Raw genomic sequence first — 13,386 nt, 5'->3', positions numbered from 1 at the left:
GTCAGTAATAAATGGATGTTTTTTGGTTTTAGCAATTTCCTCCCTCCCTCCCCTCCAAGTTGATTACATCTGGCAGGGATAGAATTCCATGGATATTGGTGTCCTCTGCTACCTCGCATAAATTGAAGTTAATTAGTCTGAAGAACCTACATCTAATTTACATTAATCGCCCGTGTCTACAAGGATATATTTCGATCATACTCGCACCAAGGTCATGTTATTACCAGGCTGTATTTAGAGATTAATACTATTAAATGGATACTTCTCACTGACCACAGGAAGTGTTCTTGGGGGATACATTAATGGCGCTATATCAATGAAAGTTCTTGCTGTTGCTCCAAACAGTTGTCTTTTTTGAACCTGTTCATTGTTTATTGCAGGATTTGGGTGTGAGCCCTGGATTCAGATGAAGGGATATGTTGGTAATGGAATTGAGCTAGTGTGTAAATCCAGTGGATGGTTTCCTCAGCCGGAGATACAGTGGACCAGTGAGGATGGACGTTATGTAATACAATCTGAAACAAGTTACCAGCAGGATTCCAGAGGTCTAATGGATGTCCAGAGCAACATTGTAATAACAAGAGAATCAGCAAACAGGCTCAAGTGTCATCTAAGCAACGTAGAATTGAAAACAGAACAAGAAATTTCAATCAGAATATCAGGTTTGTAAATTAAAACACTTGATCAATAAAGGAAAAGGTGATTTTTAAACTCCACAAATCGAATGTAAGGTTTAGGGTTTGAGAAACTCTAACACTAGGGCCCTCAGCTTTGCTTCACAACAAGGTACGAATAACCAGTATTTATGAATCAAGGAGAATTTATGAAGGAAAATTTTACATATGCTTATAAGGAAACCGAGAAGACAGCATAGCCATTTCTCATCACTCAAGATCCTAGGAGTTCTTGGTACAGCCAATGCAGGCGATGTCCCTCTCTCTCCTTTTCCTTTGAAGTGGTATTGAATTGTGTCCAGGACAGCCAAAGCCCAGAAGCCAAGACTTCTCAACTTTTCTCCCTCGGTCTCTTATTATTCAGGGTTTCTCTTATTTGGAAATAGTCCAAATTCACTTCTTCAGTTGGCTGTGGAGTGCAATTCATCTTGTGTCACCCGCATCTGTAACTAAAGCCATATAGACGAAGGACAAATATTCATCCCTTTTCCCCTGGGCCCCTCCGAGTTTACATTCCATTACAAATACATTTTCTTCAGATACAGAGAAGCCATTAATAAAGCCACATACTCTTGTCAACAACGTTTTAACTGTAATATTTGAAAAGTGTCCCTCTAATACAGAGCAACACATGGGTTTGAAGTTTCATCCTAAGTTCAAACTACTTTAACAATTCCTTCAAACTGATTTTTAAAAAACACCTGAACGTACTATGGGCAATGAAGACAGTGTACAGCTGCTCTGTGCAGGATGCAAAGGAACTGAAAGCTGTAAATCAATAAAATGATTCTGTTTCTCACAAACAACTGCCTTCCTGTAAAGAATTCAAACTGGCAGAAATTCAAACTGAACCATTTAGAAGATTTAGGGAGTAAATTACACAGATATTACAGACCCTAAAAATAATAGAACAATCAAATTCTTACACAAACAACAATCTTAACTGTCCTCAAGATGCCATACTCTGATAGTCCAAGACTGGAACAAAGGAACAAAGAAAATTACAACACAGGAACAGGCTCTTTGGCCGTCCAAGCCTGCACCGACCATGCTGCCCGACTGAACTAAAGCCCCCTACCCTTCCACATAGGGGACCACATCCCTCTATTCCCATCTTCTTCATACATTTGTCAAGATGCCCCTTAAAAGTAACTATCATATCTGCTTCCACTACCTCCCCTGGCAGTGAGTTCCAGGCACCCACCTCCCTCTGTGTAAAAGAAAACTTGCCTTGCACATCTCCTTTAAACATTGCCCCTCGCACCTTAATCATATGCCCCCAAGTAATTGACTCTTCTGTCCTGGGAAAAAGCTTCTGACCATCCGCTCTGTCCATGCCTCTCATAATCTTGTAGACTTCTATCAGGTCGCCCCTCAATCTCTGTCGTTCCATTGAGAACAAATCAAGTTTCTGCGACCTCACCTCATAGCTAATGCCCTCCATGTCAGGCAACATCCTCGTAAATCTTTTCTGTACCCTCTCCAAAGCCTCCACGTGCTTCTGATAGCGTGACAACCAGAGTTGAACACTATATTCCAAGTGTGGCCTAACTGAGGTTCTATAAAGCTGCAACACGGCTTGCCAGATTTTAAACTCAATGCCCCCGCCAATGAAGGCAAGCATGCCGTAATGCTTCCTTGACTACTTTCTCCACCTGCATTGCCACTTTCAGTGACCTGTGTGTCTGTACACCCAGATCCTTCTGTCTATCAATACTCTTAAGGGTTCAGCCATTTACTATCTCCCATCTGTATTAGACCTTCCAAAATGCATTATCTCACATTTTGCCTGGATTAAATTCCATCTGCCAGGGAAGATCTGGCAATGGGATTTTGGTCAACTGGACAATTGGGGTGAGGAGCAGCAGATGGAGTTTAATTCAGATAAATGTGAGGTGTTGGATTTTGGTAAGACAAACCAGGGAGGACTTAAACAGTTAATGGTAGGGTCTTGGGGAGTGTTGCCGAACAGAGAGATCTGGGGTGCAGGTACATAGTTCCTTGAAAGTGGCATCACAGGTAGACAGGGTGGTGAAGAAGATATTTGGCACACGTGCCTTTGGTCATAGCATTAAGTACAGGAGTTGGGATGCTACGTTAGAACTGTACAAGACATTGGTAAGGCCACATCTGGAGTATTGCAAAAAAATTCTAGTTGCCCTGCTATTGATTTATTATTGTCACCAGGTATTAGTATATGGTGAAAAGTATTGTTTCTTGCTCGCTATACAGACAAAGAATACCATTTACTGAAAAGGAAAAGGTGCAGAATGTAGTGTTACAGTCATAGCTAGGGTGTGGAGAAAGATCAGTTTAATATATGGTAGGTCCATTCAAAAGTCTGATGGCAGCAAGGGAGAAGCTGTTCTTGAGTCAGTTGGTACGTGACCTCAGATTTTAGTATCTTTTTCCTGACAGAAGAAGGTGGAAGAGTGTATGTCCGGCGTGTGTAGGGTCCTTGATTATACTGGCTGCTTTGCTGAGGCAGCGGGAAGTGTAGACAGAGTCAATGGATGGGAGGCTGTTTTGCCTGATGGACTGGGCTTCATTCACAATCCTTTGTAGTTTCTTACGGTCTTGGACAGTGCAGGGTCATACCAGGCTGTGATACAATGGGAAAGAACGTTATCTGTGATGCTTCTGTAGAAGTTGGTGAGAGTGGATGTGCCAAATTTCCTTAGCCCCCTGAGAAAGTAAAGGTATTGGTGGGGCTTTCTTAACTATAGTGTCGGCATGGGGGGGACCAGGACAGGTTGCTGGTGACCTGGACACCTGGAAACTTGAAGCTCTTGACCATTTTCACTTCATCCCCACTAACGTAGACAGTGGCATGTTCTCCACTTCGCTTCCTGAAGTTGGTGACTATCTCCTTTGTTTCGTTGACATTGAGGGAGAGATCAGTTCATCAGATTATCTATCTCTTTCTTATAATCTATCTCATCTTTGTTTGAGATCTGATGCACCACATGGTGTCGTCAGCAAACTTGAAAATGGAGTTGGAGGGGAACTTGGCCACACAGTCAGAGGTGTATAAGGAGTAGTTCAGGAGAGGGGGGTCTGATATCCCAATGCCTGCGATGATGGGGAAGGTGGGCTTTAAGTTTGGTTTGAGATAAGGATGCTCCAATCCCTATGGAGCTGGCCTTGCTGGCATCTTTAGGTCCCACCCCTCAAAACAATGGCACAAAACATGACCACTGCTACTTCTTGCAGAAGTGTGGGACAATCTGGAGAGAAAACTTGCCTGTTCCTCTGGGGAGAAAGACACCGGTTTTCATTCAGTACCTGACACTTTAGCTGGAATTTTCCGGCTGTTTATTCCCTGTCGCCGCTGCCGGCAAAAGTGGAGAATTTGGTGCTCGGCCAAATCTCCATTCACTGCAGTGGGATTGGAGAATCCCAGCTGTGAGCGAGTTCAGAGAATCCAGCCCTTTGCCATTTTTTGGGAAAATTCCACCCAAGCTCTTTTTCGCATCACTTCTGCATTTTGTGTTCAAAGCATTAACTTCGTGTCTGAGTCCTTGTACAATCAACCCATGAAAAAAATGTCTATTCATTGTCTACATTATCCATACCTGTCTAATTTTGTATATTCTTATCAAATCTTCTCTGAATCTTCAAAGAGAACAATCCCAGCTTCTCCAACCTAACCTTGCAGTTAAAATCATCTGGTAAATCTCCTCTACACACTCTCAAGGACCCTCACATCCTTCACAAACTGTTGGGAACTAGAACAGGATGCAGTGCTGTAGTTGGGGCCTAACCAGAGCTTTAGAAATGTTCAGCATAACTTTTTTATTCAGTACTTCAATATATGAAGCTCAAGATCCCAAATCCTTTTCCCACAGCTCTCTTATTTGTCCTGCTACCTTCAAAATGGAGTTGAGGAGGAACTTCTTCACTCAAAGGGTGGTGAATCTCTGGAATTCTCTGCCCGTTGAAGTGATGGAGGCTGCCTCGCTAAATATTTTTAAGAAGCGGGTTGATGGGTTTTTGATAAGCGAGGGGATTAAGGGTTATGGGGAGAGGGCGGGAAAGTGGAACTGAGCCACGACAGATCAGCCATGATCTTATTGAATGGCGGGGCAGGCTTGAAGGGCCAGATGGCCTACTCCTGCTCCTATTTCTTATGTTCTTATGTAAGATCCAAACACATCAACTCCCATATCCCTCTATCCCTGTGCAATCTTTAGAGTTGCCTCTCTTTATCCTTCTGCCAAAATACATCACTTCATACTTTTCTGAATTCCAACTGCTAGTCATTTGCCAGTCTGTTAGCCTGTTTATGTCCCAGTCCAATGGATTGATATTAGCCTCACTGTCAGACACACCTCTGAATTTGATAAAATCCACAAATTTTGAAAATTTACTCTGTATTAGTATTCCAGTTTCTAAATCTTATACATCAAAAAAACCAATGGTTGTATTACTGAGCAAAACCACTGCCTATCCTCCAATCTGAAAAGGAACCATGGGCCTGATTTTACCATTGCATTGCACCCATTTTCAGATGTGAAAACATGGTAAAGTCGGGTGTAAGACGAATAGTGTAATCCGTGCCTGCCTCCATGCTGGTTCCCCCTTTATCACGGCCTGACAATTCACATACATTTAAATTGATTAATGGGCTGCACTTCCCCCTTTACCGACATGTTCACCCATCGGTGTGAAACAGACCTGCTTCATATAAATCCGATTCGGGCGCTCCAGTTAGTGAGGAGGTCAGTGCCGAGCGTGCAGCGGCTCTCTGTGATCAGCTGGGAGGGAGGAGCAGCTGCCACTCTGCCTGAGATCAGTGGGAGGGAAGGGGGGGTCCGCTGCCACTCTGCCTGAGATCAATGGAAGGGAAGGGGGGGGGTCCGCTGCCACTCTGCCCGAGATCAGTGGAAGGGAAGGGGGGGGTCCGCTGCCACTCTGCCTGAGATCAGTGGAAGGGAAGGGGGGGTCCGCTGCCACTCTGCCTGAGATCAGTGGAAGGGAAGGGGGGGGTCCGCTGCCACTCTGCCTGAGATCAGTGGAAGGGAAGGGGGGGGTCCGCTGCCACTCTGCCTGAGATCAGTGGAAGGGAAGGGGGGGGGGTCCCCTGCCACACTGCCTGAGATCAGTGGAAGGGAAGGGGGGGGTCCGCTGCCACTCTGCCTGAGATTGGTGGGGGTGGGGGAGGGGTAAAGAGGAGGAGAGACCTGAGATCGGTCTGGGGGAGGGTGGGTGGAGAAGGGGTTCAGTAATGTTGTGGGGTGGGGCAATGTCTGTGGCGGTGAGGGGGAGGTATTATCCAGCCCGGGAGGGATGTGGCAGGGGAGCATTGGAGGAAATGATATTCTATCGTTTTTGTTTTCTGCGCAGTTGGAGGTGCCGATCGGAACTGTAGGGTTTCAGGTGGGTTCAGCCCCGCCCACAGGCTTCTGCAGTGAGATATTTTTATGCGCAGAGTGTGTATAGGGGCGCCTCAGAACGGGTCTAAAAGTCAAATTTGAAACACTGCCTGTTTCAAGTCCACCCAACACTTAGAATCAAAATGGTAAAATAAGGCCCCCATATCCCACCACTCACTGGTTTCTGTCCTGAAGCCATTTATAAAAATCCAAGTTGAGACTTACCCTCTAATTCTGTGAAGATCAGTTTTGTTAACCAGCCTTTTACTTTGTGAAACATTTTATTATAATCCTTACAGGTGACATCTATTGCTTTCCCTTCATTAAGGTTGTTTGTTAATGCATTAAGAAATTTAGTTAGATTGATCAGGCATGACCTGTCCTTTACAAAACTGTGCTGACTTTCTTTATTTCACTCAAACCTTTCCGTGTCTGATCATTTTTTTCCTGATTATTCACCAAAACCTTGCTGCCGTTTACCCTGGCAGGATCTTCCGGTCCTGCCGATCGCGCACACCCCCACTGTGGGTCTCCTGGCAACAAGGAATGCATTAATCGGGAAAACCCTTTGACGACAGTGGGGCCAGAAGATCCCACCCCCAGCAGTGACCGGTGCACTGCCTCCCACTGCCATGGAACACACCCCGGGGGAGGAGGAAAATCCTGCCCATTGTTTCTAAAACCTGATCCACCATAAATATTAAAGTGATCAGTCTGTAATTCCAAACACTGTCTGTCATCCTTCCCTGAACCAGGCTGTTATATTTGTCACTCTCTATTCCTCTGACACTATCCCTGTATCTTGGAGAGTTTATGAAAAATATTTCAACTACCTCCACCCCGACTTCCTCCAGCAGCCGCAGTTTCAAGCGATCCGAATCAGGTAACTCATCCATTTGACCATAGTCAGTCTTTCCAGTCCACTCCTCCTACCAATTTTCACCCCATCCATTACCTCTTTCTCAGTAAACACTGATACTCACCAAGTATTTTCACTTTGCCCTGTATCTCTGTGCGTGTGTCACCCTCTTTGACCCAAATAGGCCCCACATTTTCCTCTTCCTCCCTGTTTACTATTTATATGCCTGTCAAAGATTTTTGGTTCCCTTTTGGGTTAACTGATATTCTATTCTCATATTCTGTCTTTGCCAGTCTTATTTTCCTCATCAATTCCTCTCTCAGCTTTATATTTGGCCTGACCCTCGCCTGAAGAGTTCACCTGAACCTCTTTGATTTTGGTCCAGCAGCTTCTCAAACTCTCTCCTCATCTTTGGCCCCTTTTAAAGATTCCCCATTATTCTGTTTGAGATTTTCCTGACTCTCTTTGATTCTATTTTACTCGGGCGAGCTCCCTTCTCATCCTATTCAAATAACCCTCTTTTTAGAAGTTTCACTTTAGTTTGTTTCTTGCTCTTCTCCATCAGAAATCTAAACCTTTTGTTACAATGGTCACTTTCACACAAATGTAAAGACATTTGGTCCACTTGTGCCACCTCACTCCCCAGCACCAGATCCAGCAATCCCACCTTTCCGCTTGGACTGAGAAATACCGATCAAGGAAATTTTCCTGAACACACTTCAGAAATTCCTCCACCTCCTTTTCTCCTTTATGTTTGTATAATTCCAATGGATATTTTGGGTAATAAAATCTCCCAAATCACTACTCCCTGGTTTTAACATCCTTCTTAATTATTTTTTACTTTAAGAACATAAGAAATAGGAGCAGGAGTAGGCCATCTAGCCCTTCGAGCCTGCCCCGCCATTCAATAAGATCATGGCTGATCTGTCGTGGCTCAGTTCCACATTCCCGCCCTCTCCCCATAACCCTTAATCCCCTCTCTTATCAAAAACCCATCAACCCACGTCTTAAAAATATTGAGCGAGGCAGCCTCCACCACTTCAACGGGCAGAGAATTCCAGAGATTCACCACCCTTTGAGTGAAGAAGTTCCTCCTCAACTCCGTTCTAAACCGCCCCCCCTTTATCTTGAGGCTGTGCCACCTAGTCCTACTGTCCTTTCTGAACGGGAAGAGTCTCTCCACCTCTATCCTATCCATCCCATTCATCATCTTATACGTCTCAATGAGATCTCCCCTCATTCTTCTAAACTCTAACGAGTACAAGCCTAGTTTATTCAGCCTCTCCTCATAGCTCAATCCCCTCAACTCCGGTATCAGCCTAGTAAACCTCCTCTGCACTCCCTCCAAGGCCAAAATATCCTTGCGCAGGTGCGGTGACCAAAACTGCACACAGTACTCCAGCTGCGGCCTCACCAATGCCCTATATAGCCGCAGCAAGACCTCCCTACTTTTATATTCAATCCCCCTCGCTATGAAGGCCAGCATCCCATTCGCCTCCCTGACCACCTGCTGCACCTGCAAGCTGGGTTTTTGCGACTCATGCACAAGGACCCCGAGGTCCCTCTGCACCGTCGCCTGCTGCAGTTTTTCGCCACGTAAGTAATAGTCCTTCCTACCATTATTCCTACTAAAGTGGACCACCTCACACTTGCCAACATTAAATTCCATTTGCCATTTCCTGGCCCATTCGCCCAGCCTATCTAGATCCTTCTGCAGACTCTCCACACCCTCCGCACAATTTGCCATTCCCCCAATCTTGGTGTCATCAGCAAATTTCGACACCCTACACTCGGTTCCCTCCTCCAGATCATCTATATAAATGGTAAAAAGCTGAGGCCCCAGCACCGACCCCTGGGGCACTCCACTAGTCACCATCTGCCAATCCGAATAGCACCCGTTGACCCCCACTCTCTGCCTCCTATTTGACAACCAATCCTCTATCTACGCTAACACCCTACCCCCAACTCCATGTCCCTCGACCTTCTGCAATAACCTCTTGTGAGGTACTTTGTCAAACGCCTTCTGAAAATCCAGAAAGACCACATCCACCGGCTCTCCTCTATCCACCACCCTAGACACATCCTCATAGAACTCCAGTAAATTTGTCAGACACGACTTCCCTTTAATGAAACCGTGCTGCGTCTGCTCTATCAAGCAATTCTCTTCAAGATGCCTCACAATTTCCTCCTTAATGACGGCTTCTAACATTTTACCTACCACAGACGTTAAACTAACCGGCCTATAATTCCCCGCCTTTTGCCTGGCACCCTTCTTAAACAACGACGTAACATTAGCCGTTTTCCAATCCTCCGGCACTTCCCCGGAATCCAGCGACGTCTGGAAAATAACCACCAAGGCATCCACTATCACCTTCGCCATTTCTTTCAGAACCCTCGGATGCATTCCATCCGGTCCTGGGGACTTGTCCACAATCAGCCCCTCCAGTCTGTCGAGCACCGCCTCTCTAGTAACAGTAATGTCATTAAGACCCTCCAGTCCTACCACCTTTCCATCGCTAACACCCGGCAAATTATTCACGTCCTCCTCCGTGAAGACAGAAACAAAAAAGTTATTCAATACCTTAGCCATATCCCCATCCCCTACCACTAGGTCCCCTTTCTCATCCTCTAAAGGACCAACGTTCACCCTAGCCAGCCTCTTCCTTTTTATATATTTATAAAAACTCTTGCTATCCTTTTTTATATTAAGCGCTAGCCCAGCTTCATAGTTTCTCCTACCCTTCTTTATCAACTTCTTTGTCAATCTTTGTTGACATTTAAACCTCTCCCAATCCTCTTCTCGCCCACTACTCTTAGCTACTCTAAATTCCTCCGCTTTTAGTTTAACACTTTCCTTCACCTCCTTTGTTATCCACGGCTTATTACCTCTCTTCCTACTGTCCTTTTTGACCATCGGAATAAATTTCTGCTGAGCACCAAGAAAGATCTCCTTAAAGATCCTCCACTGCTCCTCAGCAGACCCTCCCTCCAACGTGCTCCCCCAGTCAACATTCGCCAATTCTTCTCTCATCCTACCGTACTCCCCTCTATTCAAACAACGTACGCGTGTCCGGGAACCCACTTTCTCCTCCTCCATCTGCACCAGAAACTCCGCCATACAATGATCACTCTCCCCAAGAGGATCCTTCACCGCAAGGTCCCTAATTCTACCCGCCTCATTACATAACATCAGATCCAAGATAGCTCGCTCCCTCGTCGGCTCCAACACACACTGTTCCAGGAAACTATCCCGGCAGCATTCCAAGAACTCCTCCTCGATCCCAGCGCGTCCAACATGGGTCGACCAATCAATATGCAGATTGAAATCCCCCATAACTACGGCCGTCCCATTCCTGCACGCCGCACTTATTTGCGCGTTAACAGCCCGCCCCACCTCCAGATCATTATTCGGGGGCCTATAGACAACACCCACCAGCATCTTCCTCCCTTTGCTGTTCCTAATCTCCACCCACAACGATTCCACGTTCTGCTCCTTGGCTCCAATATCATCCCTTGCTACCACCGTGATGCTATCCTTAATCAGCAGAGCTACGCACCCCCCTTTTCCTCCCGCCTATCCTTCCTAAACACTTGATAGCCCTGTACATTCATCTCCCAGTCCCTGTCACCTTGCAGCCACGTCTCTGTAATGGCCACCAGATCGTATCCATTTGTGTCGATCTGCGCCACCAGCTCATCCACTTTATTCCGAATGCTTCGTGCATTCAGATAAAGTGCCTTCATCCCAGCCTTCACCTGGACCCTATTTGCCAGAACGCCACCAACCATACTCACGCCCCCTACTCCCTTTATTATTGGGACATCCTCAGCCTCTTCCCTTACCTGTACCCTCTCCTTAACTTTAGACCTCGTAACGTCACCTACCCTCGCACCAGCCTTTGAACAAGAACAACAAAGAACAGTACAGCACAGGAACAGGCCCTTCAGCCCATCAATCCTGTGTCAATCATGTTGTCCTATCCAGACCAACTGCCTGTATCCCTCTATACCCCTCCTGTTCCTGTGTCTATCCAGATAAGCCTTAAATGTCGTTAACGTGGCTGCCTCAACCACCTCACTTGGCAGTGCATTCCAGGCCCCCATCACCCTCTGTGTAAAAACCTCCCCCGCAACATCTCCACTGAACCTTCCCCACCCCCCGCCTACCTTGAACTTGTGTCCCCTTGTAATTGACATTTCTGCCCTGGGAAAAAGCTTCTAACAGTTCACCTTATCAATTTTAATCAATCCCCTCATAATTTTATAGACTTCTATCCAGCTGTCTCAGCTTTCGTCTTTCCAGGGAGAACGATCCCAGTTTTTTCAACCTCTCCTCACAGCTAATACCTTCCATGCCAGGCAACATCCTGGTAAACCTTTCCTCCAAAGCCTCCACATCCTTCTGGTCGTGTGGTGACCAGAATTGGACACAGTATTCCAAATATGGCCAAACCAATGTTTTATATTACTGTAATTTGCCAACTCTTATACTCGATGCCCCGGCCAATGAAGGCAAGCATACCATGTGCTTTCTTCACCACCTTTTCCTTTGACATCACTAAAACTAGCAGGGGAGGGCCCAGTTTAACAAAGAGTTCCAGTCCCTAGACAATGAGAGACATCAGTGATAGTGATTGAAATGGACAGAGGCTCCATTCACATCAAATCATTTAGTAATCTGCTAGCTAATTTTTGGCAGTTCCAGTGGACTGTTGGAGTTACATCAGGATGCTGTCCAAACAACTTGAGCTTTCCATTTCATGTACTTTTACCACTTTTGAATACTCTAAAAGAACAGTTTTTCTGGTGTATGTTGTGGATAATATCATTGTAATTCTGGTTTTTACTTCACAGGTGATATCTTCCCTGTTGCTCCTGTTTGGCCGGCGCCTTTGCTCGTCACCATTTGCCTTCTAATTGTAGCCATTTCTGGTATGATTTATTGGAGTGTGAAACACATAAAGCCACGCATAAAAGGTACTTTCTCAATGTAACAAAATTATGTATAAATACAGTCCTGGAAATCCCATGGGGATTCTCTATTCTCCTGCTGTAGATTCAGTGGAAATGGCAGAAAAACTGTTTCAGTGAGAGCTCAGTTGGTCTTCCATCGAGATAAGAACAGCTCCGTGGAATGACAGGATTATACCCGTACCCGATAAAATTGAGGACATGTCACGGGAGAATGGTAGAAAGGCTATTTGGGTAACATTACAGCACCCACTCCACACCCCCCACCCCCCAAATCTGCCAGAGGGCTCCTGTTAATTTCTTTTCTGGATTTGTTTCAACGTTAAATGTTTGGGCTCAGACTGGTGGGTGGTGGAGTGAACATTGAAATGGAAAATGGAGGAATAATTCAACTCACTTTCTCACATGATTATAAATACTAATAATTGTATTTTAATAGCATTCAGCATAGAAACATAGAGAATAGGAACAGGAGTAGCCCGTTAGGCACTTGGAGCCTGTTCTGAGATTTAATATGACCATGGGCTGATCCTGTATCTCAATGCCACATTCCAGTACGCTCCCTTTACCCCTTGACATTTCATCTTCCCCTTATCAACCTTTGCACATAAACTTTTACCTGTGTTAATTTTGTTCAAAACAAGCCCACAATTGCACAATCCATTGTAAAATAAAATGTTTTCATGTTCTCCATTGAAGTATATTTTTCTTTACCTTTATCTACATTAAAATCGCTTGGCCTATTGACAAAATAATTGTCCTACACTGTATTCTGAACATGACATCAAGTAAAGCGTCTTCTGTATAGTTTCAGAATAGAATAAAGAATAGGGAAATAAGTGTGAACACTTTTGTCATGTATTATTACTTCCGTTACTTATTAATGCTTTCTATTCCTGAAGCTCCCAAAAATATTTATTAGCTCTTCATCTATTTTGCTGTTTATTTCCCTGTTAATTACAAGATGTACCACATAAGAACATAAGAAATAGGAGCAGGAGTAGGCCATCTAGCCCCTCGAGCCTGCCCCGCCATTCAACAAGATCATGACTGATCTGAAGTGGTTCAGTTCCACTTTCCCGCTTTCTCCCCATAACCCTTAATCCCCTTGCCTACCAAAAACCTATCTACCCGCGTCTTAAATATATTTAGCGAGGTAGCCTTCACCACTTCAACGGGCAGAGAATTCCAGAGTTTCACCACCCTTTGAGTGAAGAAGTTCCTCCTCAACTCTGTTCTAAACTGCCCCCCCTTATCTTGAGGCTGTGCCCTCTAGTCCTGCTGTCCTTTCTGAGCAGGAAGAATGTCTCCACCTCTACCCTATCCATCCCCTTCATCATCTTATACGTCTCAATAAGATCCCCCCTCATTCTTCTAAACTCTAACGAGTTCAAGCCCAGTCTATTCAGCCTCTCTTCATAGTTCAACCCCCTCAACTCTGGTATCAGCCTAGTGAACCTCCTCTGCCCTCCCTCCAAGGCCAAAATATCCTTGCGCAAGTGCGGTG

The 13,386-nt window shown here is 45.3% G+C and overlaps 1 protein-coding gene across 1 annotated transcript in view; it reads left to right on the top strand.

Moving 5' to 3' along the window:
- The window catches only part of LOC145337269 (butyrophilin subfamily 1 member A1-like), an 84,968-nt gene that overhangs the window by 33,995 nt on the left and 37,587 nt on the right, over nt 1-13,386 (top strand). The window contains 2 exon segments of the mRNA XM_080182058.1: nt 381-662; nt 11,763-11,885. Coding sequence (XP_080038184.1) covers nt 381-662; nt 11,763-11,885 — 405 coding nt within the window.

This window comes from Carcharhinus amblyrhynchos, unplaced genomic scaffold (genome assembly GCF_965287045.1).
Source record: "Carcharhinus amblyrhynchos unplaced genomic scaffold, sCarAmb.v2.hapA scaffold_45, whole genome shotgun sequence".
Lineage (NCBI taxonomy): Eukaryota > Metazoa > Chordata > Chondrichthyes > Carcharhiniformes > Carcharhinidae > Carcharhinus > Carcharhinus amblyrhynchos.
The sequence above is the reverse complement of the archived record's forward strand: the minus strand, read 5'-3'. Positions and strand labels throughout refer to the sequence as shown.